Consider the following 27,141-nt stretch of genomic DNA (forward strand, 5'->3'; position numbering starts at 1 on the left):
ACTTATTGGCCCAGTTGACACTGTGCTCACACCTGCACCACAACTGGTTCTAGCATATGACCATAACCTCCATCCTTTTTTTTATCAGTCAGCATGCTCCTCCTTTACCTTCTTACTATTACATGAAGTAAAGCCTTTGAACCATAGCAAGACGTCAGAGTTTCACTATCACTCAGGACCATAATCAATATCAGAGCCCCAAAGGAGCAAAGCAGCCATCAGAAAAACTAGGGTTCAAGCAATTAGTGCTCCTCACTCTTTTCATTCCATTTTTCCTTGCCCCAAAGACTCACTCTGTCGCATGCTGCTGCAGAAGCTGGTGAAGCATCTGTGACTGCTGGGCATGGTGGAGATCTCCTGGTGACATGCCCTGTCCAATAGTAAACTGTGGCATCAGTGGCTCAGCCTTCATGTACATGTCCCGCTGCATGCTGGGATAATGGTGACTATGCTGTTGCTGGTGTGTGTGAGGTGGCAGCCCCTGGAGGTGGGATGGAGGAGGTGGTGGGGGTGGAGGAGGAGGATGCTCCAGTCGAGAGGAAGGAGTCACATGGCACATATTCTCAGGAGTCATGGTTCGAAGGAGGTGGGGATCTAAAAGACAAAACAGTGGGTCAATTTGGATCACACACACAAATCATCCCCATCATTAGTATTCCTATTTTTGTTAGAGTTTGTAAAGCCTAGTCACCCCAAAACAGCCTCAGAGTATCAAACTAATGCAGCCAGACTAACCTGGAGCTAGTCATGTAGGAAGTAGTATACCAACATCATGAGTGGAGAAAAGGAGAGAAGGACTTCCTGGCAGCCAAAAGGATATGAATACCAAAAGAAGCATGGCAGGGCAAGCCAGTAAGAGAAGATTTCAAGTAGAAAGCAATCAGGTAAAGGACTCTCTAGAGGAGCAACTAAGAAATATCAGCGCCCCCCCCCCCCCGCCCTCCGCCTGAGAAGAAGCACACAGAGCCCAACAACAAGGAATGTCAGTGTGAGCTCAACATCTGTGGCCCTTCAAGCAACATGGAGTCAATGAGCGTAGGACACAATGGTAGTGTCTCCTCTGTAAATCATGGCATAAGGCAGCCAGGGTCAAGATAAGTTTCTTGCCTAATAAGCCCTAATAATGGAAACGTAGTCTCTAAGGACCCCTTTTAATCAACACTATGGCAATACATTTTAGCAGCATTTCTGAAAGCTTAGAGAGACAGTCTATAACCTTGGTGCCTCCACCAACACCCTGTCATGTGCTACCATTCAACAAATCTCCAACTGCTACCTGTCTCGTGGGGTGTGCAAAAACAAATCTGGTGTTTTTTTTCTGATTCAGGTCTATTGGACATGAAAAATATTGGTATTCCTGAATATCCCCAAAATCCCAATATCACTATTGCATTGGGATTTGGGCAAATATTCAGCTGCTGTTAGGCTGCCATGGCTGTAAGCCACTTCATTGATCCTTTTCGTTCTCCCCCACAAGAGTGACATGGCTGGAAGCCAATTCATTGTTCCCTTTCACTTCCTTTCCCCCCTTCCAAGCAGGGGGGAGTGAAATGGATTGATGAAATGGATTTTATCCATTTATACCTAACAGCAGGGTGGGTGAGCTAGTCTGCTGTTAGGATGACATGGCTAGAAGCCAACTCATCGATCTCTTTCACTTTCCCCAACTAGGAAATGGGGGGAGTGAAAGGGATTGATTAAATGGCTTTTAGACATTTAAACCTAACATTTAAACAAACATGTAAAGTATCGCCTTCAATTGCAGGTTCACAGCAGGGTCTGTTGAGGGATGGGATGGAGTTTGCCATATTCCAAACTGAGCTCCTCCAGATATTTTTCCTTTATGGAGTCTAAAACTTTCCCATTCTTTAGATTTCTCTAATGCAACATCTCTGTAATGTGAACAGAATATGAAAAACTATGAAAATCCCAAGATTCCAGTTGGCAAGACTGGATATCAGCAGGCATATGTATACGTTCACCTATAAACAAAAGAAGGGCTCCCAAGTCTCTTAAGCATGCCCTGGTAGATCAGTGGAGAGAAGATGGGTCTTGCTTTATCAGCAGACAGCTTGTTGATCCCACTTCCACCCTGCAAGCCCAGCTCTCTTTTCTCACATCAACAACAAAGGGTATCGCACATTACACAGACAGCGTGAACTTTACCTCAAAATATACAAGGGTCATGTAGGATCCATGAGTTTAAAAACAGATTGCAATAGCCATGAAGTTGTTAAAATGATGGCAAATCTGATTCAGTTCAACTACCAACAAAAAATCCTGGTTAAGCCATACATGGACAAATTTTTTAAACCAACCTTTTCTAACAAATGAGAGAATGATACTGAAGTATATTGGCTATAATCAAACAAGGTAGTCAGAAATGGATTGTGAAATAAAACCTTTTGGGATGGTCAGTGTTGGGATTCAACAAAATTAGCACAGCAGAAACCCCGAAGGGTAGATTCGGATACTCTAAGTAAGGAGACACAGCTCACTGTTCTGCTGGAAAGAGAAGTTATATGAATCTGATATTAAAAATTCTCCAGAGAAAGGTTTTTGAAATGTTTCAGAGATTTACAATGGATTTCAGACAGGGGGCAGGGAGAGAATAATTACCTATTACAAACAACCCAATATTTCAAAATGGATTGGAAAATTTAGAGATGTGATTTTGTCTGTAATTACATTATGTGTTGCCATATAATCTAGAACAGAATACTATTTCTCAGTGAGATCTGTGTTTAAGAAACAGCTCATACTATAACAAGCATTCAGTTATCTTTTCCATCATGTAAATATTCCAGATTTAATCAAACCACAGCGATAATGTTGGTCGTGAATTGGCTTTCCATTTTGAAGCAATGGCAATTTTTGCCACAACTAATAATATTGAAACCAAATATCTTCTAATTTTAGGAACTAGGATTGGGCCAAAAATTCAAAAATATGGTTTCAGGCCTAAATGGAACATCATAGCCTGTTAACTAACATATTTTGTCCAAAACTGAAACCCAAAATTCATGGTTGAGTCTGCAACACCTCCAACAGTGGCCAAAGGATCCCACTTTTCCACACTGCTTCCAGCAGTTTGGAGTGAGTAACTGCTTCAAATGGAACATTTTTTGTGGAGTAAGGTATCATTGTGTTAAAATTTTGTAAGATTGTAATGTGGTACTAACTGTTGAAGATTTAAAGATAGATGATCTCAAGGTAGTATTCTAGTTCTTATCTGATAATTAAGGCAGTAATTACCCTTTTTTAAATTTAATGGGATTATACAGATTTCTAACATTAAGAGCAATGCTCCCTCTAAGCTGCAGAATCTTATAAGCAAAAAATCTACTTTGTGAGTTACTGGCATTAAAATTGAGAGCTACTTCATAATTTAGATTGCTCTGGGGCCATTTTTACTGAGCGAAGACATAAATGTGTGAGGTTACAAAACTGTGAGCTAACTCACACTAACTCAGCTTAGAAGGAACACTGATTAAGAGTTAAATTTTGATTTAGTTTAGAGTATCTGGCATTTTAAAATAGATATAAGTATACAGAATAAATAACACTTGTTTGTTTATTTTACTAGCAAATCACTCTCAGTGGTTAACAAAGGAAGCTAAATGCAATAATTTATTCAACCAATTTAAAAAGATAAAAAGTTAAGTTGTTACCAGTATAAATTTAAAAGATTCAATTATAAAGCAAGACTAACCTTTACCAGAAATGTATCATCACTAGAAAAAGCACTTACTGCTAGATGCCAACTATTAAATCACAAATATTTAGAATAATTTCCCCACCCTATTAAACCCCTGAAATAAATTAGATTAAAACTTCTATTCTACAATTTATAGTTACAATGAATTGGTGGAAATCACAAGCTAATCAATGATAGAATGTATAACTTAATTCAAATTGATTGTAGTTCCTGAATTATTGTATTAAAAGTTATTTTTTTTTAAAAAAAAAAGCCCTTCCCCCTAAAAAAACCCAAACTTCCCCTTGATCAATTAGTTATGTTAATGAAAATATTATTAGAAAAAATTGTTATCAAGGGAGAGAAGGTCTACCCTGAATTGTAAAACTACAATAGCAAGCAATAAACCTCACTACCGGGAACCCTGAAACACTATTTAAAGGTCAGAGCAAACTAAATAACCCCCACCCCTCCACTCAGAGATAAGCAATAACAATGTTTAAAAGTTACACAGAACCAAAGTAGAGAATAAAGAATAAGAACTAAAGAAAGAGAGTTCAGGTTTAAGATGATTGCTTTTCATGACATTGTACATATGGGAATCTTTGCAAAGAATTTTATTTTCCGAGCACATCTCTGTTTATCTTCCATAGGTTGATCTTCAATTGGATGGATATTTAAGGTGCAGAGCATTGCCTCCATCTGAGGCATACAGAGATTTTTCATTATGTGGCACTAGAATTTTACACAGAGCAACCCACTTGTATTTTATGTTCACAGCAATAAGGTTTCTCACTATTGATTTTAGTTCTTTACGAATTGCCAGGGCATCTTGGGGAAGATCAGGAAATGCTGAGATCCAATCCCCTTGATGAAGTAAGAAATTGTTGGTCTGAGCCTTTTCTAATACTCATTTAGGAGTAAGATGATCAGTGAATGTAACTACAGTGTCTCTCAGACTCAAAGCAGGGGGGTTTCTTCTGGGACCTCTTGGATAGCCATTAGCTACTACTGGTGCAACCCCCAGAGTAATCATAGAATCTAACCAACCAGATATGTAGGAAGACAATAATGTAGACCCCTCAGCTTTCTCTTTAATGACTCTAAAATTTAAGGTTCAGTTGACGGACCACCATCTCAAGATTTAAAATCTGCTTCCTCATTTAAGCCTCCCTCTCTTGCATCATGCATATTTCATTTTTATTAGTAATTATTATTTTTAATTTAGGGTTGCCAGGTAAGTGTTGGAAAATACCTAGACACTTTGGGGGTGGATCTGGGAGAGGGCAGGGTTTGGGAAGGAGAGGGGCCTCAGCATGGCGCAATGCCACAGAGTCCACCCTCCAAAGCAGCCATTTTCTCCAGGGGAGCTGATCTCTGCCAGCTGGAGATCAGTTGTAAAAGCAGGAGATCTCCAGGCCCCACCTGGAGGCTGGCAACCCCATTTTAATTGCACCTTTTAAAATGAATTCTGGATAGGCAAAAAATGCTGAAAAGTGCAGCACAATCTATACAAAGACTGGAGGCAGTGACAGGAGCAGAATGGCCATCCATTTACAGCTAATCTCCTTTGCCTTAGTGTGTCTGAAATATAAACATGCTTGCAATATGAGATATGCGGAACCAGTTCTGCACTTTGCTTCAAAGCCTTCTTTTGCCAGGAACATTTCAAGGACTTGAGAGAGCTGCTTTTGATTTCAACAATAAAAACGAACTGCATCAAATTTGGGGGCTAAAAGTGGGACCACAGCAAACCAGTTTGGTGTAGTGGTTAAGTACACGGACTCTTATCTGGGAGAACCAGGTTTGATTCCCCACTCCTCCACTTGCACCTGCTGGAATGGCCATGGGTTAGACATAGCTCTGGCAGAGGTTGTCCTTGAAAGGGCAGCTGCTGTGAGAGCCCTCTCAGCCCCACCTACCTCACGGGGTGTCTGTTGTGAGGGGAGAAGATAAGGGAGATTGTAAGCCGCTCTGAGTCTCTGATTCAGAGAGAAGGGTGGGGTATAAATCTGCAATTCTTCTTCTTCGTCTTCGGTTTTCCTACAGAGGAGATTTCCTGAAGCATGTAAGCCTACAAAGATTTTACTTGTCGGGAAACAGGCTAGAAGGCATTCATGAAAGCCCTTGATTCACATTCACAGATCTCCTTAATACAACAACATTGACCTTTACTTAACTTTGAAGCTTGATTTCAAGTTAATAAAGGATACAGAGGGTTCTCATCTGTCAATGTGGGGGGGGCAAGGGGAAAGAGCTCTTTAATAGCTCTGTGTTATGGTATATCTAAAACAAAACAAAAACAAAACTGAACCTATATAACAAATAGTAAGAGATGCCCTCAACATGCAAAATCAGACAAAGCTGCTACCAGACATCAGCTGTTTTACAGATTCTGTGACAGGTGACCAGGGCACATATTTAGACAGCTAATGGTCCCTCAGCCTCATGCTCAGGTAGGGGTAGGAGGGAAATCCCCATTCCCATCTCCGCTATTTCACGAAGAATAGAAGGATCAGCAGAGCAGACAGCTACTGTTCAATCTACCCAGGGGTCGTTTTGTAGAAAAATAGGTGGTGGAGCTCATCCAGGGATTGTTATGCAGCTGCACAACTATTCAATAGACAAGGAGGTGGAACTCTCAAAAGGAGGAGGAGGAACTCTCAGAAAGGTTCAGGAGCTGTGCTCCTGTGAGCTCCCACTGAATCTGAGGCCTGGATCTACCAAGCAACAGCAGCTCAACCCCTCTTCCTTAGAAATGCAAGGCAGTAATCTATTTCCTGAGGGCTGTCTTACTCCTCAGCACCAAGAAGCTGCGGGTTGGTTAGGTGAAAACTGACGGTACTCAACAGTTTGCTTAGGATCACATATTTATTTCCCCTGACCTGAACAGTCCAAACTAACGCAAATCTTGTCAGATCTTGAAAGCTAAGCAGGGTCGGCCCTCATCAGTAGTTGCATAGGAAACTACCAAGGAATATTAGAGTTGCCATACAGAGGCAGGCAATGGCAAGCCACCTCTGTTAGTCTCTTGTCTTAAGAACCTCACAAGGTCACCTTAAGTCAGCCATGACTTGAGGGAGGGGGAGAAGTATATTTTTACATTATACAGAAGCTGTCCCCCTTTCTCTTACTTTAGAAATCTTTTTCTCTTTCACTTTTCCTTCCATGCACACATAGCTTCTCCCTTATAGCCTTCTTTTTGCTGATGAGGTGACAAAGAGATGCATTAACGATTTTGTAGCATAACCAGGCTTCTCGCATAGCCACATTAACATTATCACCATCTGAGACAAGGAGAATATTTAATTGTATGAGCTCTGGGCATAGAGAATGGCAGTCTCTTCAGCCTCTGGCTCCCAGAGGATAAGTGGCAATTCATACAGCTATAAGCTGTGGATCCAAAGACTTCCCCTAATTTGGTATTAAGTGAAACAAGCTCCTTAAGTTTTAGAGACAAATGAAGTATTTTGTTATCTATATAGAAAGAGGGTGAAGGCCACTCCTCTTACTACTTTTTAGTCCACCTTGTCCAAACTAAAGGCCTGTGTGAAAAGTGGGGTTCTGCTTAGAGTTATGTTAAAAGTAGATTCTCAGAAGGTGCTCATCCAGCCTGCATGCCTACAGTATGGTGCTTCATTTTCTGATTAGGAATAGCAGTCAGAGGCTATTACAATTGATCTAGTATCAATGTTTAAAAGTCAAGGTAGCACTGCGGAAGTGAGGGGGAGGGGGCAGTTACAGTTTGATCACGTGAGGCAATTATTACTCAACCAGAGGAGTTGGCAAATGACATACTACACAGCTGGATTAAAGGAAACCATGAAATTCAACCATTTCCAGACTCAGTCGTCTCTTTGCCCTCTTGTCTCCTCCCTTTGCTACTCAGTCATTTGTTCTTCAACCTACCAAGTTCAATTTTGGTAAACGGTTACCTTGGGAAATTCCGGGAAATGCAGAGGTGGTACCTAGACAGGGAAGTTTGGAAAGAGAAGGGAGCTCAGGGGGAAGGTGAAGTCACTCTAGGACATGTTTATCTTAGACCCTAAGCTATAATACAGAGTCTAGCTTCTGAAGCTGCCATTTCCTTCAAGGGAAGTGACCTGCGTAGTCCAGAGACCAGCTGAAATTCTGAGAAAGCTTCAGACCTCACCCATCATTGGTAACCCTGCCATGAAGGAATCGATGCCTCACACACAAACTGAATTTATACAAATCACAGCAAAAGCAGCCCGTTACTTGCATCTATAGGATGTCTGTTTCTCCTGCTTCATTCCAAAGAAGCCAAAGGATGATAATGAAGTGATTCATAAGGCAGGCAATAAGAAAAATGGAATGGGAAGTAACTTTTGGGGTAGAAATGATCAGGAAAGCTAACATAACAAGGGAGAAAGGAAGAAAAACAAGACCCCCCCCCCCTTTTGCCACCAGAACATGTACTGAAACTAGTAGCATTTTAATTTGTTCAGTAAATATTTGAAGTCAAGATGGAGAGCAAGGTAGCCAAGTCTGCAGATATCAGATTATTCAGTATGGTAAAATCCCAAGAGGTCTGTTAAAAAAAGCCACTCACATGCTATTAGTATTAATTTCTACTGAAGCTAATAAAAACAGCACGGTGTAGTGGTTAAAATGTCAGAATAGGATCTGGGACATCCAGGTTGGAAACCTCACTCTGCCCCAAAGGTTTGCTGGGTGACTTTGGGCCAGTAACACATTCTAACCTATCTCAAAAGGTTGTTGTGTGGATGAAATGGAAAAGGGGGAAATGTGCACTTTGGATCCCCATTGGGATCCACGTGGGGTATACTTAAAACAAAACAAATGAATAAACAGCAGTATACAGAAGATATAAATATAAGCGCTTCACACACCACGTAATTATCCCATGGAGTTTCCTATGTGTTAAAAGCTACTGTTGCTAACACCACCTCAGACTACAGTAGAATAACAAACATAATTTTAGTTTTGAAAAGCTTTCGGCTTTGTAATGTGATTGGCTAGAATTGCAGAAGCCAAGGCCAAAAATCTGACAGTCATAGTTTAGAAAATGAATCAGATAATGGAACCTTCAGTGTATAAAGGAAACCTGGCATTTGAATGCCATCCTGAAAATTAGGAAACAGCCCTAGAAAACTATGAGACCATACAGGCAAAGTTATGTAGAGATTCCACATATGCACCTCAGACCTGTTCAGATCCCATTCACTAAAAGGTCTGAGGCCATGTTCTTCCTTCACCAGAATGTGACCCTGTAAACCCCTCTGCCACAGATTGGAAGAACTGTTGTCTTGGCATTGAGAGAAAGCAGTTCACTCTGTGGTGAATAATCTAGCCTCTTTGGTATATTTAAAGAAGGGCCAGAAGGAATTCCAGGGATTTTTGTAGTGAGATAAACAGAACTCTTGACCTCTTCCACAGAAAAAGAAGTAGCTGCTTCACTACAGTCAGGGCTGAAGTTTTAAAGTAAGGGGCCATTGGGGAAGCTTCTGAAGATTCCTGTCTCTCGTATTTATTCCTGCCCCCCCCCCCCCCCCAATCCCTGCTATTTATTCACTAGCATGTTAAACTTCTTGAACACCTGATGAGGCTCACATCATGGGATAGCAAATGTAGCTTGTGGGACATGATCATATCCACTCACTTCCCTCCCAGTATATAAGGCTAGGAGTGCAATGGCGCGAGGCCAACCTGACCCATGGGGGTGGAACAGAAGCTTCTGGTTAGGAATACAAGATTTCTCAGACTGTAAAAAATGAACAGAGTCCTCAGAAAGATGGCAGAATTATCAGAGTGTACTTACCACTTAACAGCAAACTCATGACAATCTCCTTGTTTCAGTCTTCATTTCCAGAAATGAGAATACACTTGTTTTTACATAATTCTCAAGGTCTCCCAGCAAGAAATGAGGCTTGAGCACTCCCTTTTCATGTTTACTCACTGCAGAAATCACCCATTTTCATGTCTTTGAAGATGGGTTTACACCTCTGTCCTTCCCACACGCCTCTTGTGTTCTCTTTCCCACCCACCCTGATCTTTCCAAAGAGTAGCAAGAAAACAATAGGCGAAAGTCTAGGAATATTTACTAACTGATAATCTCTTAACGTATTGCAAGCAGCCTGTTTTTCCCCGACCGATAAAGCCTTCAGAGCCAACCACTTTTGCCAACCCAAAAGGGAGGGGGGAGTCTGCTGAGTATAGGTTTTAATCTCAGCACTTACCATTCACCTGCTGGGGGGAGTATGCTTCTGATCCAGAGTCCGGGGGAGAGTCAGGTAAAGTGCTGAAGAGCAATTGAGAAAAACAGCGAAAAAAGTCAAACTAGCAAGTCTAGCAAAATTGATAAGGTAAAAGAATGCAAAATATTCTTCAAATCGGTGGGGGGGGGGGGGTTAGGGGTAGGAAGTAACACACAGTACTATGAATAACCCTATTGATGGAAGCACCCCCCACAGGCAGAGCCCAGCAATTGAGTCTACATGCATTTTTCTTGGATAGTTCTATACAATTCTTCCTAAAACTGAAAGCAATGTAAGCACCCTATAGATAGGTCTCTGAGAACCAAATTCTTCTTTAGCTACAGCCCCAACCCTTGGCCACTACTAACTTTCGTTTGTAAGAAAGTAAATAAGAACTGAATATTTGGGAGCTCCCCACATCTAACACCATTAAACCGTACCATACAGCAGCTCCTACGGCAAAAAACTGGGATTGCTTCAACTGGATTTCTCACCTCCCAGTCCCTGTCCTATAATACTTCCACAGTGAGCCCTTTGATTTTATTCATAGGCATCTCACTTCTTGGCCATTTTGTCAATCCTAATAAGACTTCTCTCTTTGGCCCGCAGCTCATGCTCAGCTAAAAACAGCCCACACAGAAACATATCTGTTTCCCAGAAAAAGATAATTAGTGTCATCACAAATACAGAGGGGGCTTTTGGGTAGCCTGGCTTGGTTCCGAAACCTGACCCATCAAAGCAAAAATTGTCAGCCTAAGAGTTAGATTGTGTCACCATCACCATCGTCATCATCACTGCCTGTGGTTTTACAGGAAGCAACAGCACTAAAAATAGCAAAGCTATTCCAGATATAAAAGAAGGAAGAACCTGGCCACCATCCAACAAAAAAACCCCCAGGTATATCAAAGCAATTTCTATCAAAATTTTACAAAAAAAAGATTGTTTTAAAACTACTGATTAATTTCATAGACCAGGGGTCCCCAACCCCTGGGCCATGGACCGGTACCGATCCATGGCCTGTTAAGCAACCGGACCATGACTTGTATAATTATTTTATTATATATTACAATGTAATAACAGAAATACATTGCATAATTGTATCATCCTGAAACATCGCCCCTCCCCCCCGGTCTGTGAAAAAATTGCCTTCCATGAAACCAGTCCCTGGTGCCAAAAAGGTTGAGGACTGCTGTCCTAGACCATATATTTTATTTCTTTATATTGCACCATCCTGATTCAGATTGGGACTGTAGTGCATGAAGAGAGACGTCTTCAGATTTCTGCCCACACCATTTTCCTGATTTCAAACAGCTCCAAGAGGTGGCCATTTGCCCTGATGGGGTTCCATGTGCCCAATGGGAAAGCACTTGAATTTCCCCAGGACTTTTTTTGAGCCGGAACGCACCGGAACACCATTCCGGCTGGCCCAGACAGCATTCCGGCTGACTAAGCCAGCGTTCCGGCTCGGTTCCTGGCTGGCTGGCAGGTCTCCGCACCTGCGCGGAGGCTTCCCAATGTCGCACGCACCGGTGGGGCACCGGGGGCCCAGCCACATCTGCACGGGAGCCTCCCGATGTCACACGTGCCGGTGGGACTCCGTGGTGGTGTATTTACTGGTATGCTCTGGATTTGTGAGACTTAATAATATACAGCACACTGACTTGTGCTAACTATTTACATTTATTTACAAATATACAAGTTATAGCTGTTCTGGTATACACTCGACAAAGTGCTTCGCCAGACACCACATTTGAGAGCAGAGAATATACTGTACAAGCTTTTCCCAGTTATATACATATAGCTATACACAAGCACCAATCAGCACACCAATCATCCTGCATAGGCACAAGTACTCTGGACAGAATTGGTATGCACCCGCTAAGGTAAGCTGTCAGGAACTGTCACAGATCATGAACTGTCTTTCCCTTTTTTTTCTCTTTCTTTCTTCCTTTTCCCCCTCTTTTCTTTCACTCCTTCCCTCCCTTTTCCTTCCTTCCTATTTCACTTCACTTTTTTTTCTCTATTTGTTTCCAACTCCTTCCTTCCTTCCTTTCTTTCTTTCTTCCTTCCTTCCTTCCTTTCTTTCTTTCTTTCTCTTTTTTTCCAACTCTCTCTCCCCCTTTCATTTATTCATTTTTTCTTTCTGTCAGTCTTTCTTTTTCTCTGTTTATTTGCTTTATTTTCTACTCCCCCACTCTTTCTTTCTGTCAGTCTTTCTGTCAATATTTCCTTTTTCTGTTTGCCTTATTTTCCACTCTTCTTTCTTTCTTTCTGTACTGCACCAGGGGTGGCCAAACTTGTTGAATGGTAACAGCCACATAGAATAAATGTCAGATGTTTGAGAGCTGCAAGACATGAACTTCAGATGTTTGAGAGCCGCAAGACAGGAAGGCAAATAGGTAGGGAGGAGGGAGAGGTGGAAAAAGGCAACTTTAAATGCATTCTCCAAGTCACCAGCTGCCTCGGCTTGGACAAGTGATTTAAAGAGACAAATGCCTTCTCCAAGCTGGCTGACAGGGCAGTGGGGGCTTCCAGAGCTACACAATATGTGTGAAAGAGCCATATGTGGCGCCTGAGCCACCATTTGGCCACCCCTGCTCTAGGACCATTTTTTCTGAGCTGAGACAAAAATGTGTGAACTGGAGGCTAAAAATCTGTGAGCTAGATCATGCTAAGTCAGTTTAAAGAGAACACTGTTCCCAAGTGCTATTAATTCACCAGCTCATCTGCTCATGCATCCTGTATGCTTGACCTCCCATGAGAACTGTACCACTTGTTTTTCTTCTTTTTCCTACTTGCCCTTGGACACACCTTGGGCTCGACACCTAGGCTCAACTCATAGCAACCTGACAAGTGATGAGCATGAACCAGGCAAATGCAGTTTGTTTCATTCTGTGGTTTGCGGCATGGTTTGTGAACCGTGAGCCATCATGTCACGCAGTTTGTGATCTAGTCAAACAGATGCCAGACATGCAGGGGATCTCTGGCGGACTCTCCTATACCTGCCCTCCAAGTTTGGTGAGGAATGGACTTAGGAGTTCTAAGTTACATCCCCCCCAGAGAAGGCACCCCCAGGAAAGTGTTTTCTGGGGAAATGACAGGCACAGGTTCAGAAAAGTATAGAACAGACCCCGTGCAAGCTAGCGGCATCACTCACAGGAGACCTCCCTATGATTCTCCTCTACTTGCCCTCCAAGATATGTATAGATCAGGGGTGGCCAAACTTGTTAAACAGAAGAGCCACATAAATAAATGTCAAATGTTTGAGAGTCACAAGACATGAATATCAGATGTCTGAGGGAGGGAAGGACGGAAAATGGAGGGAGGGAGAGGTGGAAAAAAAAGCAACTTTAACTTGAAATGCATTCTTCAAGCTGCCAGCTGGCTTGGCTTGGAAAAGTAATTTAAAGAGAGAAATACCTTCTCTAAGCCAGCCACTGGGGTGATACTTCAAGAATCACACAATATGTGTGAAAGAGCCACAGTTTGGCCACCCCTGCACTATACCATGCTGCCTCTTGTGAATATCTTTTTTGAGGTGTGGTGACCAGAATTGTACACAGTATACAGTACAATTCTGGTTATCACACCTCAAAAAAGATATAATGGCACTTTTGGTGATGTCAGAGGTGTGGCCTAGTATGCAAATGATGGTGATGTCAGAGGTAGATAGATAGATAATTTTATTTATATCCCGCCCTCCCCGCCGGAGCACACTCAGGTGTGGCCTAGTATGCAAATGATGGTGATGTCAGAGGTGTGGCCTAGTATGCAAATGACGGTGATGTTAGAGGTGTGGCTTTGCATAGTAATGAGTTCCTGCTAGGTTTTTTCTACAAAAAAAAGCCCTGGATTTCCCCAATGGGCAAATAATGCCCCCTGGGGCCATTTCAGTTTTTTGGGGAAATGTAGGATGGAAGGTTTGAGCACAGTGGTCTTATTCCAAATTGGGCCTATGTGAGCCTGGGATTAAGTTCCCAGCACAAAACTACCAATACACATGTGTATAGGGAAAACGTAATTTGTAATGAGGAACCATATCTCTATTCCCTTCCATCAAATACATTCAGTACCACCACCATAAGAAAGCCTTCCTAGGTTCCTTGCTGGTCAATGAGTTCAGTTCAGATCTACGATCTTAACTCTAAACATACCTATCATGCAGACCGGCATAGTCAGGTAAACAGAAACAAGCAAGATGAGACAGAAGGGCTATAGGAGGAAATGAAGCTGATATGCAATCAACCCAAGTACAAATGAGTTCATATGGTCACCTCAGGACAACCCTGTACTTTCCATGTGTGATTAGCAACGTGAAAGCCTGGGGTGGGGCTAGAAAAATGGAGGAAAGTTTGTGGGCTCCTTCCCCCTTGTGGACTCTTTCTAATGAAAAAAAGGGAAATTTTGGAATGTGCTGAAGAGTGCGGGGTTTGATTTTTTTTCTGGAATGAGTGAAATGCTTTTTAAGACAAAGTTTTACTTGCTCAAAAGGCACACCATGATTTTTTTTAAATGCAAGGCAATCTACAGCATTAGATAACAGTAATTCCTATCTATATTGCAGACAGATACAACATGTACAAGAATATGTTTATCGTTTAAACATGAACAATTCTGTTAACAATGACTATTCTACAATGTGTTTAACAGTAATAAATTAACAATGATTTCAGTGTTTAATTTTATAAGGTTTTGTTTTATATCCCATCTACCTGTTGTCATCGTGTGAGCTTATTTCTGTCCAAAATTTCCCCCCAAAATGTTTTTTTTTTCAGTGAAAACTAACAACATCAAAATTTTACATCTGTACCAAAAACAGACGCTCTCCCCAATCCTACTTATATTATTAGACACAGAACAATGGCAGCATCTAGTTACCATCTGGTAGCCTGAAGAAACTATCAGGTCTCTGTATTATTGGACAGGTGCAAAGATCTGCCATTCACATAAACTGCATGCTTTACTGGCAACACGAATAAAGAGGAGAAGGGATAAGCAGACTGTGGCGAGAGCAATTATTCTATTAGCCCAAGAGCCATTGTTACGTTTCCCTACTTACTGTCTGAAAATGTGCAAGAGGGGAGATGGAAAACGGCTACACACCTAAGCTGTTATAGTGGAGGAACAGTCAGCTACAACTCAGACATACCAAGAAATTCTCAAGCCGTTTGCACATCTCAGCAATCATTCACAGAGTGCTTCCATAAACAGAGTGGTCATGATTGGTTTATTTTAGCAGAGGTTTGGAATAGTATTTGTGGTAGAATGGCCCAATTGACCCACAAGCACTGCGCTGTTCAACCCTCCAAGTCTTCACCCTGAAGCACAACACACCCCTGGACCTGTTCGACCTTCAGAAAGGATTTATCTCAGTACTGCTGCCATCAACTGGCCATCTTTTGAATTACACACCAAGAGAGCCAGTGTTTCTAGCTCCCCTTCCCATGTTGCTGTTCTAAGGCCACGCCTCACACCTGCATCTCCCACCACACAGCAACTGGGTACCACAGTTATGGTTCACTGTACTAGGAGATAATCAGGCTCAGCTGCACTTCTGCCAGTGTTCCTGGAGTTCCTGCAGCTGTACTGTGTCTTCATATTGCTTTGAGGTGGGATCGCACATCAGTAGCCTGGCGCTTCACCTCCTTTGGATTGCCTTAGCCCAGGACTTCTGCCTCTGTTCCTGCAGAGTGGGGACAGTTGCTGGTGGTCTATGGGCCTGGGTTTGAGACCTACTCAGTGGAAGCCTAGTAGCTATACTGGGGCCAGTGTCAAAGACACTCGTAGGCTCTGACAGATGCTAGCACATCTGCCATGCTAGGTTCTCCCTAGCACCACTGTCCTCTCAGCCAGAGGCCTTGGCTTCTCAGGGTTTCCCCCTGAGGACTCCGAGTGTGAGCTGCTGAACAGGTCAAAGGGTGTCACGACAGATAGCACAGTGTTGTAATTCATCAAGAATGAACAGAACGCCCTCAGATCCTTAACTTTACCCATATTAAAGATATATTACTGTGAAGCAATGGAATGTCTCTCTCTCGGCTTGGCTTCGCGAACGAAGATTTAAGAAGGGTGCAATAGTCCACGTCTGCTGCAGCTTCGCTGGTGGCTGACAAGACCAATGCGGGACAGGCAGGTCCGGCCACAGTGGCTGCAGGGAAAAGTCTGATTTAGGGTTGGTGCTGTAGCAGTGCGATTCTTCCTCAATCTCCTTTTGTCCTCAAGACCAGCTATGCGTGCGTTTTCAAAGGAAGTGACAGCCTGGTGGATGGTGTGCCTCCATGCTTTGCGATCTGAGGCTAGGTCAGACCACTGGTGATGGTTGATGCGACAGGTGCCAAGGGATTTCTTCAAGGAGTCCTTGTACCTCTTCTTTGGTGCCCCTCTATTTCGATGGCCGGTGGAGAGTTCGCCATACAGGGCAATCTTGGGAAGGCGGTGGTTTTCCATCCTAGAAATATGCCCTGCCCAGCGCAGCTGCGTCTTCAACAGCAGTGCCTCGATGCTGGTAACCTCCGCCCGCTTGAGAACTTCAGTGTTGGTCACAAAGTCACTCCAGTGGATGTTGAGGATGGTGCGAAGGCAGCGCTGATGAAAGCGCTCAAGGAGTCGCAGGTGATGACGGTATAAAACCCACGATTTGGAGCCGTAGATGAGGGTTGTCATCACAACCGCTTTGTAAACATTGATCTTTGTGCCTTTTTTCAGATGCTTGTTGCTCCACACTCTTTTGTGCAGTCGGCCAAAGGCACGGTTTGCCTTTGCCAGCCTGTTGTCGATCTCCTTGTCGATCTTAGCATGTAATGTTAGCCCTAGAGAATGGGATTGATGACTGTGCTGCCTATATTGCACCTTACCTGTGAATATAACATGTCAAGGCAACAAGCTTTCTGGATACATACAATAAGGTCAATTCATTAATAACTGCTTTAAAGCTAACAATATATAAAGTTATTTGTACAGCAGTAACATGGTACTCAGTTGCTGGGCTTAACAAATAATGCTGAAAGAGCAAGAAGGATAGGTTTGATGAAGAAATATAAAGAATGTGACACACAGAACAGATATATTGGAGGCTAGAAATGAGTTTGGGGAAGGGTTAGAAGGAACAGCAGAAATTGGCTTGAAGAAGAATAGGTTTTTATACTCCACTTTTCTCTACCTTAAGGAATCCCATGGCTTACAATCTTCTTCCCTTCTTTCCCCCATAATAGGCATCTTGAGCTATGTTAGGCTGAGAGAGTTCTGAGAGAACTGTGAGAGGGGAATCAAACCCAGTTTTCCAGATTAGCGCCTGCCACCCTTAACCATTACATCCTGCTGGCTGAAAGGGGGAGATTGCTCGAGACTTTGGAAACAGCACAGGAGAAGATACACAGCTGGGAATGTAAGCATAAAACATATGGAATGCTAGCCTGAAAGAATGCAGCAAGAACATGAAAAAGAAGTGCAGTCACACAGTAATAAACCAGAAGATGATTGCTTTTAGAGGTACAGAAGAGGAGACTGACATTCATACAAAAAACAGCAGACATCTTTAAAAGAGGTGGTAATTATGATGACAGGAAAATGGATCCTATGAACAATGAAGTTCACTGGACAACTATTTTCACCATCTCCCTGCAGTCCCCCTTTACTGTTTCAGAGAGTCAGAGAACCTTCAGGAACAGTGTGGAATGTGGGGAGGGGGAAGAAACTGTCTACTCACTTTTGCACAGGCTCTTGCCCTGTTCATGGAAGGGTTGACACTAGTAAGGAGGAGTCAGTTTCTGCAGCTTTTCCTTTACACTCCATCTCCACTCCCACACTCCAACTCACAGTCTAGAGAGATTATTACAGCAAAGGCATTCTAAGTTGGCTGAAGAGGAAAGAGACCCCAATGAAGACAGCCAACAAGGAGAAGCTTGCAGTAGTCAAGAGAAAAGAGAACCAGAGCATGGACAAGAGTTTGAAGCAGTAAAGGGAAGAGGTGATTTTTGAAGCAAAGGGGGGGGGGGAAGCCAGTTTTTGGTGATAGTTTGGATGTCAGGGGAAAGGAAGAATATGACTTCAAGCTTATATGCCAAGAATAAAAAGAGAAATAAGAGTAAGAGCGCTGACCTGGAGGGCCCAGGCTAGCCCAACCTTGTTAAATCCCACAAGCTAAACAGGGCCAGCCCTCGTAAGTGTTGGGTTGGAAGGCCTCCAAGGAAGTCCAGGGTTGCTATGCAAAGGGGGTAATGGCAGAACAGTTCTGAATGTCTCTGGCTCTGAAAACCATATGGGGTCAGCATAAATCAGCAGCGACTTGACAACACTTTATACCACCACCAGGAGTAAGAAAGGAGGAGGTCACAGATCAAAAGAGTAAGAATTCTGCCTTTTCAGAATTTAGTTTCAGAGTTCCACAGATCTTGCAGCCTTAATGAACTGATCCGTGTGTGTGTTTGGGCAGAAAAGACTGAGACCTTCAATAGTGTGACTAAACACAGCCAATGGCATCCAGCATATTTTCCGCAAGTGTGGGGAATCAGACTCTGAGGTAAGATTTTACTTATGCATTTTTACATCAGCCCTAAGAAACACAGATTTTGAACGCATCAGTTACAACATGAAAATGGAAAGCATGACCATAAATGATTACTCAGATAACACTGCAGCACCAAATGAGTAGGAGTCCAGTGGAACTCTGTGAAACCCATACACAGAGAACGTTAAGAGACAGAAACACGTATTTCCAAAAGACAACAGTGCTACTGGGGGACGGGGGAAACAACAACACAGCAGCCCCGCAGCTAGGATTTGAAGAATTGGGGGGCCCTGATTTTTTTCAACCTCCATGGCCTTCTCTCCTACCACAGCTGACAAGGAAAGCTGCCAGCTCGCTGCCATACAGCCTCCCCCCTCCCCACAGTTGCCCCACCCAAGGTGATCCCTTTCCACTCCTTTTCCAGCAGCTCTGGTGGGAAGCCACTCAGAGGTTTAGATACGTGCCACACCGTCTCCTGCCCTTTCCTGTAGCATGATCCAGCTAGGCGAGCCCAGCAGGACAAGGGGGGGGGGGGGGCGGAAGGCGCCACCAAGTCGCAACTGACTTCTGCGGCTACAAGACCTCCGATTCAGATTTCTTCCTGTCGGAGGGCGAGCCGAGGCTGCCCAAGCGCAGCTCCCACCCTCGCTCGGGTGGCCAGCGAGACCAGGCCAGAAAACCCCTGCAGGCGAACATCACCTCTCCACTGATCCCCAGCCCCGGACTGCAGCCAGGACCTCCACTTGTGTGCGCCAGCCTACCCTACACTGCCCTGTCTGGCAGAGAAAGCCTGCAATGGAGCTATCCACTCCCTACCCCTGCCGCCCTACTTGAGGGCCAGAACAGCCTCTTCTTGCAGGTGCCCTCTAGCCCAATGTCAGCCCAAGGTGGAGCTTAAATTTCAGTCCGTTGTTTCTGCTTGCTGAGGGGTCAGAGATTTCTTCCAGCCCCTAAGGAAGCTGAAGCAACACAGAGCTTAACTTTCAATCCTGGGCGCTGAAAGTGCCCCCTTGTTTCTGCTTGCTGAGGGGTCAGAGAATTCTTCCAGCCCCTTAGCAAGCAGAAGCAACTATGTACTATCACATCTCCTAAGAAAGCAGAAGCAATGGTGTATGATGACGGCAGAATGGAGAAGGATGCAGCCGAGGCACTGGAGTCTGGTTAGGGGCCCCAAGTCAGGGGGCCCTGCCTAGCAGTCAGGGGGCTGTGCCCCCACAGGCCCCCTCGTAGCTACGGGCTTGCAACACAGTAACCAGGAGGACAGAATGATCAAGAACGGAAAAATAAGACCCTCAACTTCAGCTGTAAAAAAATGTGAAATCTTAGTAAGAAGTTTCAGTGGACCACAACAGGTTACAGCGAAATCAGAGACAGATGACAAGAAATAATAGCCTTAGGCACAAACCAAGCAACTAGAGACAAAGAGAAGGAAAGAGGTGGGATAGGGACAACATGTCCTGTCACCAGATAATAAGGAAGGGCAGGGCATTCCCCTGACACCTCCCCTCCCCAAGCTAAAAGCAAAAACTGAAGATATCACCTGCTAGAAATGCCAACAAAAGTCTCCTACAACATCAGTATATTGCATGAGTTTGTGACAGCTGGCCTGACCCAGATTGCTCCAAATCAACTTCAGAGCACCAAAAGAAGCTCCAGCCTAGCTTAGCTTGCTGATCAGTGGCCAGGACAAGCAGAATTTCAGAACTTAGGGAAATGGAACATTTATCCTTTTGTGCTTTTGAGCACAGATGCCCTTCAGGCCTTTAAAGAAGAGATGGAACATCATGTTCCTCAGCTATACAACTTCTATGACTATAACCATTCTGCCTCCTGATTCTGCATTTGTGTTTTCCCTTGACTTCAGTTTCCAGTACTTGCACTACCAGTCATAAAGGGGTCTATGACAGGGCTCCTACGGGAGGCGGACAACTCACTGTGGTGGCCCCAATCTTAGACTTGTACCTTCTGAAGTTAACAGAATTTGCTCTTTTCAAGTTGCCTCAAGGCTTGCTTCGAAGAACTTTCTCTTCCTGTCTTTCTGCTCTGCCCTTTATACTTTCAAATATCCTTGCCAAATATTTACAGAAGGGTTTGTGTACATCCCCCTACAGAAATGTCAGGCTGGGCCAATCCATTAAGTGAGCCTTCTAGGCAGGGTGCATGACACAGACATGGCTTATTTTGCAAATATGGATCCTTTGGTGAGATTAGAGAGCTTGGAAGTAACAGGCATCAGAAGAAAACATTGTCTTTCAAGTACCATCTAGGACAAATATCAGTTTGCTTTGATAAAGCATGATGGGTGAACCAAGGAGCACTGAATTGTGGAGTCCACTGTATAGTAGTATGTTGGTGGGGTGCCATCTTGCTGGATGAGCAAATTAAGGACGAAGAGATGTAGCTCTTAATGTTCTCCCTCTTAATGTTCACCCTATGCATGTTCCTTTTGCCATTTTACATTAAGTAAATGTACACACAAATAACATGCAAAACAGTGATCGCTACAAGTAATTCACTCTCACTGTGATATCTACTTTGCAAATTTCCTTGCACATGTACACACCAACAAGTAACATGCTGATTTAGCCAACGCTCATCCTATTCATGCTTTATGCAGGCTGTTTGCTAAAAATTGAAAACAACGGACATCAACATAAATCCATCCTTTGCTTTACTAAAAACCTCCAAAATTGCATCCCTCCATGCAGATATATAAAGAGCAGCTTCAAAACTGCTCACAGAGAAAGCTTTAGTAATATTACTTTCACCCACTGAGACTGAACTACTCCAAAAATCAGCAGAACTAGTTTCTCCAGATAGATCCAAGTGGGCAGCCGTGTTGGTCTGAAGCAGTAGAACAAAGTAAGAGTCAAGTTGTACCTTTAAGACCAACGAAGTTTTATTCAAAATGTAAGCTTTCGAGTGCTCTAAGCACACTTCATCAGATGAGGAATCAGGTACAGTAAGCAAAGCTACATATAGCTGGTAAGCAGTGGTTTAGAATGCAAAATGGTACAAATTTAAGATCCAATGACAGACTAGTAAAATTAACAAATTGAGCAAACCTTTGGTCTGGGTAACATGAGCGTGAGAAACCAATAAAACAGTAACATGTTAAAATGTGAGAATGCCTGTTAATCACTGTATTGTTATAAGCCTGGACCAAAATGAGGGCATTTCTTTCTCAGTTTTTCCCATCCAACTAATTTACCTTTTTAACATGTAACATACATATAGTTTGCCATTAGAAAAAAATACATTAAAATATAGTGGAAGATGGGTTTAGTATATGTAATGAGATAAACAGCCAATATCGCTATTTGAGTATGTCAATACAGCTAAAAGAGAAATACATTGGATAGTGATGCTCTTGTCCACCTAATTTACTTTTTAACATGTAAACATCATTCTAGTTTGCCATTAAAAAAAAAGAATACATTACAATATAGTGAAAATGGGTTTAGTATATGTAATGAGAGAAACAGCCAATATCCCTATTTTGAGTATGTCAATACAAAAAACTATTATAAAAGAGAAATTCATTGGAGCACTGTGGATGCATAACTATACTCAGTGGTAATGGGTTTAGCATATGTAATGAGATAAAAAACCAATATCCTTGTAGGGTCCTAGGGAGGTGTTTGTTCCAAGTTTCATAATAATTTGTAATTCAGCATTTTCTCTCCCCATTCTGTTCTTGAAGTTCCTTTGTAGTAAAACAGCTACTTTGAGGTCATCCATTGAATGCTCTGGAAGGTTCTCCCACAGGTTTCTCAGTTCTGTAATTCTTGTTGTCAGATGTGTTTGTTTTTTTAATGGCAAACTATATGTATGTTACATGTTAAGAAGGTAAATTAGTTGGATGGGAAAAACTTCTGAGAAAGAAATGCCCTCATTTTGGTTTCTCACGCTCATGTTACCCAGATCAAAGGTTTGCTCAATTTGTTAATTTTACTAGTCTGCCATTGGATCTTAAATTTGTACCATTTTGTATTCTAAACCACTACCTACCAGCTATATGTAGCTCTGCTTACTAAACCTAATTCCTCATCTGATGAAGTGTGCTTAGAGCACACGAAAGCTTCTGAATAAAACTTTTTTGGTCTTAAAGGTACACTTGACTCTTACTTTGTTCCAGTTTCTCCAGAGTTCACTTCAGGATTGGAATGGGGGTGGGGGGGGGGGGAGATTGGACTGCACTCTGTGAAGGCGCTTCCAAATTATTCAAATTGTTCCAAAATATTACCTGCAAATATGGCATTTCAAAAGAAGCATGCCCAAAAACTGGTAAGTCAGAGAAGTCACTCTGAGAAAAACATTGTTCTGATTATTAAAATAAAAAAAATCCTATGTTCCGATCCCAATTGTTTAAAAATTCCTAGATGTATTCCACTGTAAGCACCGTGCACCTGAAAGGCAGTCTTTCAGCTATATCGGTCTCAGGTCGCATAAGGCTTTAAAGGTTAATATCTTTCTGAAAAACTTTAGGAATGCTAATTGAGATTCCCTCCAATCAGTAGTAAATTATACATTTGTCCGTTCCCAGTTGTGTGCCAAACACTGCCATCAGGTTGGAATCTGGCGTCCCAAGCATCGAGACGTCTATGTGGTTAAACACCCTTTGTTACTTTTTGAGGGTTCTCTCAAAGCCAGGTGGCCTTCCCCATCTGATTTTCTTCGACTCTTTTGTGGGAACTTGGGAGAAAAGGTGTCTAGATTATTTTAGACTCTGTGATCTCTCCCCTGAGTCCCTAGCAATGATGGAACTGAGGGATGCGAAAGAACTTTTGCGCCTGAGGTTGGTTGAGCTGGAACTGAGATCTGCTAGAGCTAGTCTTTCTGCGCACATTTTCTTAGGGAAGCAAGCTGAAGTACTGTCCCCAGCCAGGTATCTTTTCAACATCACTATCCCAAAATATCGGATAGCTTTCTCAAAAGCACGACTTAACGCACTTTTCTCTTCGGTGCTTTTGGGACGTTACGCTGGGTACCCATATCTGGAAAGATTGTGCCCCTGTAATTGCAATGAGGTCGAAACAACTCTCCACATCGTTTTGCGGTGTCCAAATTACAATGACTTGAGGGCAAGATTAATCTCTCCAATTCTCGGGCCCTTGGCGGGCAGGCCGGAGGATGAGCAGATTGCCTTCCTCCTGTCTGACACTCACTCTGATGTTTCAACTAAGATTGCCCGTTTCTGTTATGTTGCTCAGTTGGAAAGGAGGGAAATTGAGAATGTAAATCTTGGCTATGATTTTTAACAATATGTGTAATAGTTGGCGTAAGGAACTTTGTGTAAGAGGTGATGGGTTTGTTTTTATGATTTTGTTTCTGTTTATATTAAGCTGGTCGGATGACCGTGAATAAAGTACTACTACTACTACTAAATTATACATTAGTTTGCTCATTGGGACTTAAGCTTCCAAAACCGTGATTCTATTCTTGAAACTCTCACAGGTGGTATAAAGGGAAAAAAATGATATCTCCTAATACTTTCACTGCTACTGCCATTACGAAGAGTGGAAGGTTGCATTCAGGCCAATCATTTTTTTTTTGTTGGCATCACAGCATTATAAGACTCCAGGTTTGTGAAGTGAGAGTGTAAGGCAAGGAGTCAATCTCTGGCGTAACATCCTGAAGCATAAAGCACTAGTTTGCTAATGCATCTGCTAGAATCAGACACATTAATCCCCACAACACAAGAATCATAGAATTGAAAAGGACCTCCAAGGCATCTAGTCCAACCCCTTGCACAATGCAGGAAATTCACAAATACCTCCCCCACATAACACACACACTCAGTGGCCGCTCTTCCATGCCCAGAAGATGGCAAAGAAACTCCACGATCCCTTACCAAAGTGGCTTGGAGAAAAACTACTTCCTGATCCCAAAGTGGTGATCAGCATTTCACTGGGCATGTAAGAAAGGGCCATGAAAACTAAGCACTGATGCAACCCTTCCTGCCTTCCTTGAACTATTTTGAGTGTGGTGCCGGTTTGAAATTTTTGTCCCGTTTTTCTTTTGGAAATTCTTCTGCAGTCAATTGACGCATCAGAAACAGTCAATATATTTTTCTGAGCGCTTGTCCTTTGGTTGCAATATCATTCATGGAGCACTGTATGCTAGAAGAAAAATCAAAGAAGGAGTAATCAAGTCAACTTCCTGTACATCGGGACTCCATTGACGGAATTGTGGAACTTTGGGAATTGATTTTTCAGTCTTTATGTGACTTGATACTATATATGTTTGTTGCAATATATTAGTAATCTTATCACTATAACTTTGGTTGTATATTTCTACTCTGGAAGTGACCTCTCTCTGTTCAACTAAATCATAGAATCAGCATTGATGTCAGATGGCAATCTAGCCTCTGTTTAAAAGCTCCCAAAGAAGGAGAGTTCACCACCTCCTGAGGAAGCCTGTTCCACTGAGGAATTGCTCTGACAGCCAGGAAGTTCTTCCTAATATTTAGCCGGAAACTCTTTTTTTTAATTCAACCCATTGGTTCTGGCCCAAACCTCTGGGGCAACAGAAAACAACCATCCTCTATATGACAGCCCTTCAAGTACTTGAAGATGGTGGTATCACCTCTTAGCCACCTCCTCTCCAGGCTTAACATGCCCAGCCCCTTCAACCTTTCTTCATAAGACTTGGTATCCAGACCCCTCACCATCTTCGTCGTCCTCCTCTGGACCCGTTTCAGCTTGTCTATATCCTTCTTAAAATGTGATGCCCAAAACTGAACACAGTACTCCAGGTGAGGTCTACCCAGAACAAAATGATACCATCACTTCACATGTTCTGGACATTATACTGCTGTTGATACAGCCCATAATCACATTGGCCATTTTAGCTGCCACATCACACTGCTGACTCATGTTCAGTGTATGGTCCACTAAGACCCCTAGATCCTTTTTGCACATAGCACTGCCAAGACAAGTCTCCCCCATCTTATAATTATGCATTGGATTTTTCCTAACTAAATGCAGAACTTTACATTCATCCCTGTTTTAGCCAGAGCTTTTTTTGTAGCAGGAATTCTTTTGCATATTAGGCTACACCCCCCTGATCTAGCCTGTCCTCCAAGAGATTACAGTAGGCTCTGTAAGAAGAGCCCTGTAAGCTCTTAGAGGACTGGCTACATCAGTGTGGCCTAATACAAAAAGGAATTCCTGCTACAAAAAAAGCCCTGGTTTTAGTCCAGTTTTCCAGTCAAAATCATCCTGTATCCTATTTCTGTCTTCTACTGTCTTTGTGTCTCCTCTCCTATTTAGTATCATCTGCAAATTTAATAAGCACTGCTTCTATTCCTTTATCCCAATCATTTACAAAGATGTTGACCAAAACAGGTCCCAGGACAGATCCTCAAGGCACTCCACTTGTCACCCCTCTACAAGAGGATGAGAAACTATTAACAAGCCCTCTCTGGGTACAATCCGTCAACCAGTTACAGACCCACCTGACATTAACAGGATCCAAACAACATTTTATCAATTTGCCCACAAGAATATTATGTGGAACCTTATCAAAAGCCTTACTGAAATCAAGATAAATTATATCTACAGCATTCCCCTGATCCAGCAAGGTAATAACTTTCTTAAAGAAAGAGATAAAGTTAGTCTAACATATTCTTTGCCAGTGATGTAACAGCATATGTATATCCCTACAATTAGTGGGTGGACTCCAGTTGGAAAAAAGTCTCCCCCAATTAGCGGGTGGATCCTAGTTGAAAAAAACATGCTTTTAAATTGTTTTCCATTAAATATCAAATATGTGGAACATTCTCTTCTTGGTGTGCAGCTAACCAGTTTTATGTTTCTCCTCTATATTAGTCATTCCTGAAACAGGAACTTTCATATTTACTCTGATTAACCTTCTTAAGTCAATATCTCAGTTTATCAACAGAAGGAATGAGGCATCAAGGCACCGCGAAAACATACACAAAATAGATAGAAACATACTTCAAATCAGCATATGAAATTCTGACCCATCATCTCGCTAACCCATTTCCCCACTAACAACTTTCTGTCCTTTGTGTGGTTGTCACCCCTTCTCAATTGATCTTTTGCTTCCTTCTTATCATATGAACTGTCAATATTCTGTAACTGGCTCTTCTCCTTGAATAGGTAGGAATGTGCACAAACGCTTTTGATAGTGGTCCGGTCAATGGCTGGGAGGCTTACTGACAACAGGAAGCAGATGGTTTGAAACAGAAAGTTGGATTGCTGTTCACTATTGGCTGCTGCCTTACAATCTCCTCCTTAATGGCAAATTCCTTAGATTTCACCACAATATCTATTTTCTGTCTGCCATAACAGGCCCTTTCCTGGTTGCCATGGCAACTCTTATTCTCCTACCAAACAGATGTCTACTTATCCCTTCCCTCTCAGATTTTTATTTCACCCTTTCCCCAAAGATGGCATACACTGACTCCTTCATTTTATCCTCACAACAGCCCTGAGAATTAGGTTGGGCTGAAAAATAAAGACTGGCTCAAACTCACCTAATCAGTGGGGACTGAGTGGGGACGTGAACACTGCCTCTCAGAGTCATAGCAATGTGCCTTGGCTGCTTCATTCTATTATGATTCTTCTTCTCGTATTCAATCACAGTTTACCTTTGTATAAAGCAGGAATCACCTCTTCTCCCTAAACTACCTCTTACCAAGAAGATTCCATTTTTGTCCGGGGGAATATATT

The 27,141-nt window shown here is 42.7% G+C and overlaps 1 protein-coding gene across 3 annotated transcripts in view; it reads right to left on the reverse strand.

Annotated features, from left to right (window-relative positions):
- Positions 1-27,141, reverse strand: part of MYRF (myelin regulatory factor) — a 176,155-nt gene that overhangs the window by 81,911 nt on the left and 67,103 nt on the right. For all 3 annotated transcript variants that reach the window (XM_060263182.1, XM_060263179.1, XM_060263181.1), the window contains 2 exons: positions 9,919-9,980; positions 294-594 (listed from right to left, as the gene is read on the reverse strand). In XM_060263182.1, the coding sequence (XP_060119165.1) occupies positions 294-594; positions 9,919-9,980 (363 nt within the window). The remainder of the gene's footprint in view (positions 1-293; positions 595-9,918; positions 9,981-27,141) is intronic.

Source organism: Heteronotia binoei, chromosome 21 (genome assembly GCF_032191835.1).
Source record: "Heteronotia binoei isolate CCM8104 ecotype False Entrance Well chromosome 21, APGP_CSIRO_Hbin_v1, whole genome shotgun sequence".
Taxonomy (NCBI): Eukaryota; Metazoa; Chordata; class Lepidosauria; order Squamata; family Gekkonidae; genus Heteronotia; species Heteronotia binoei.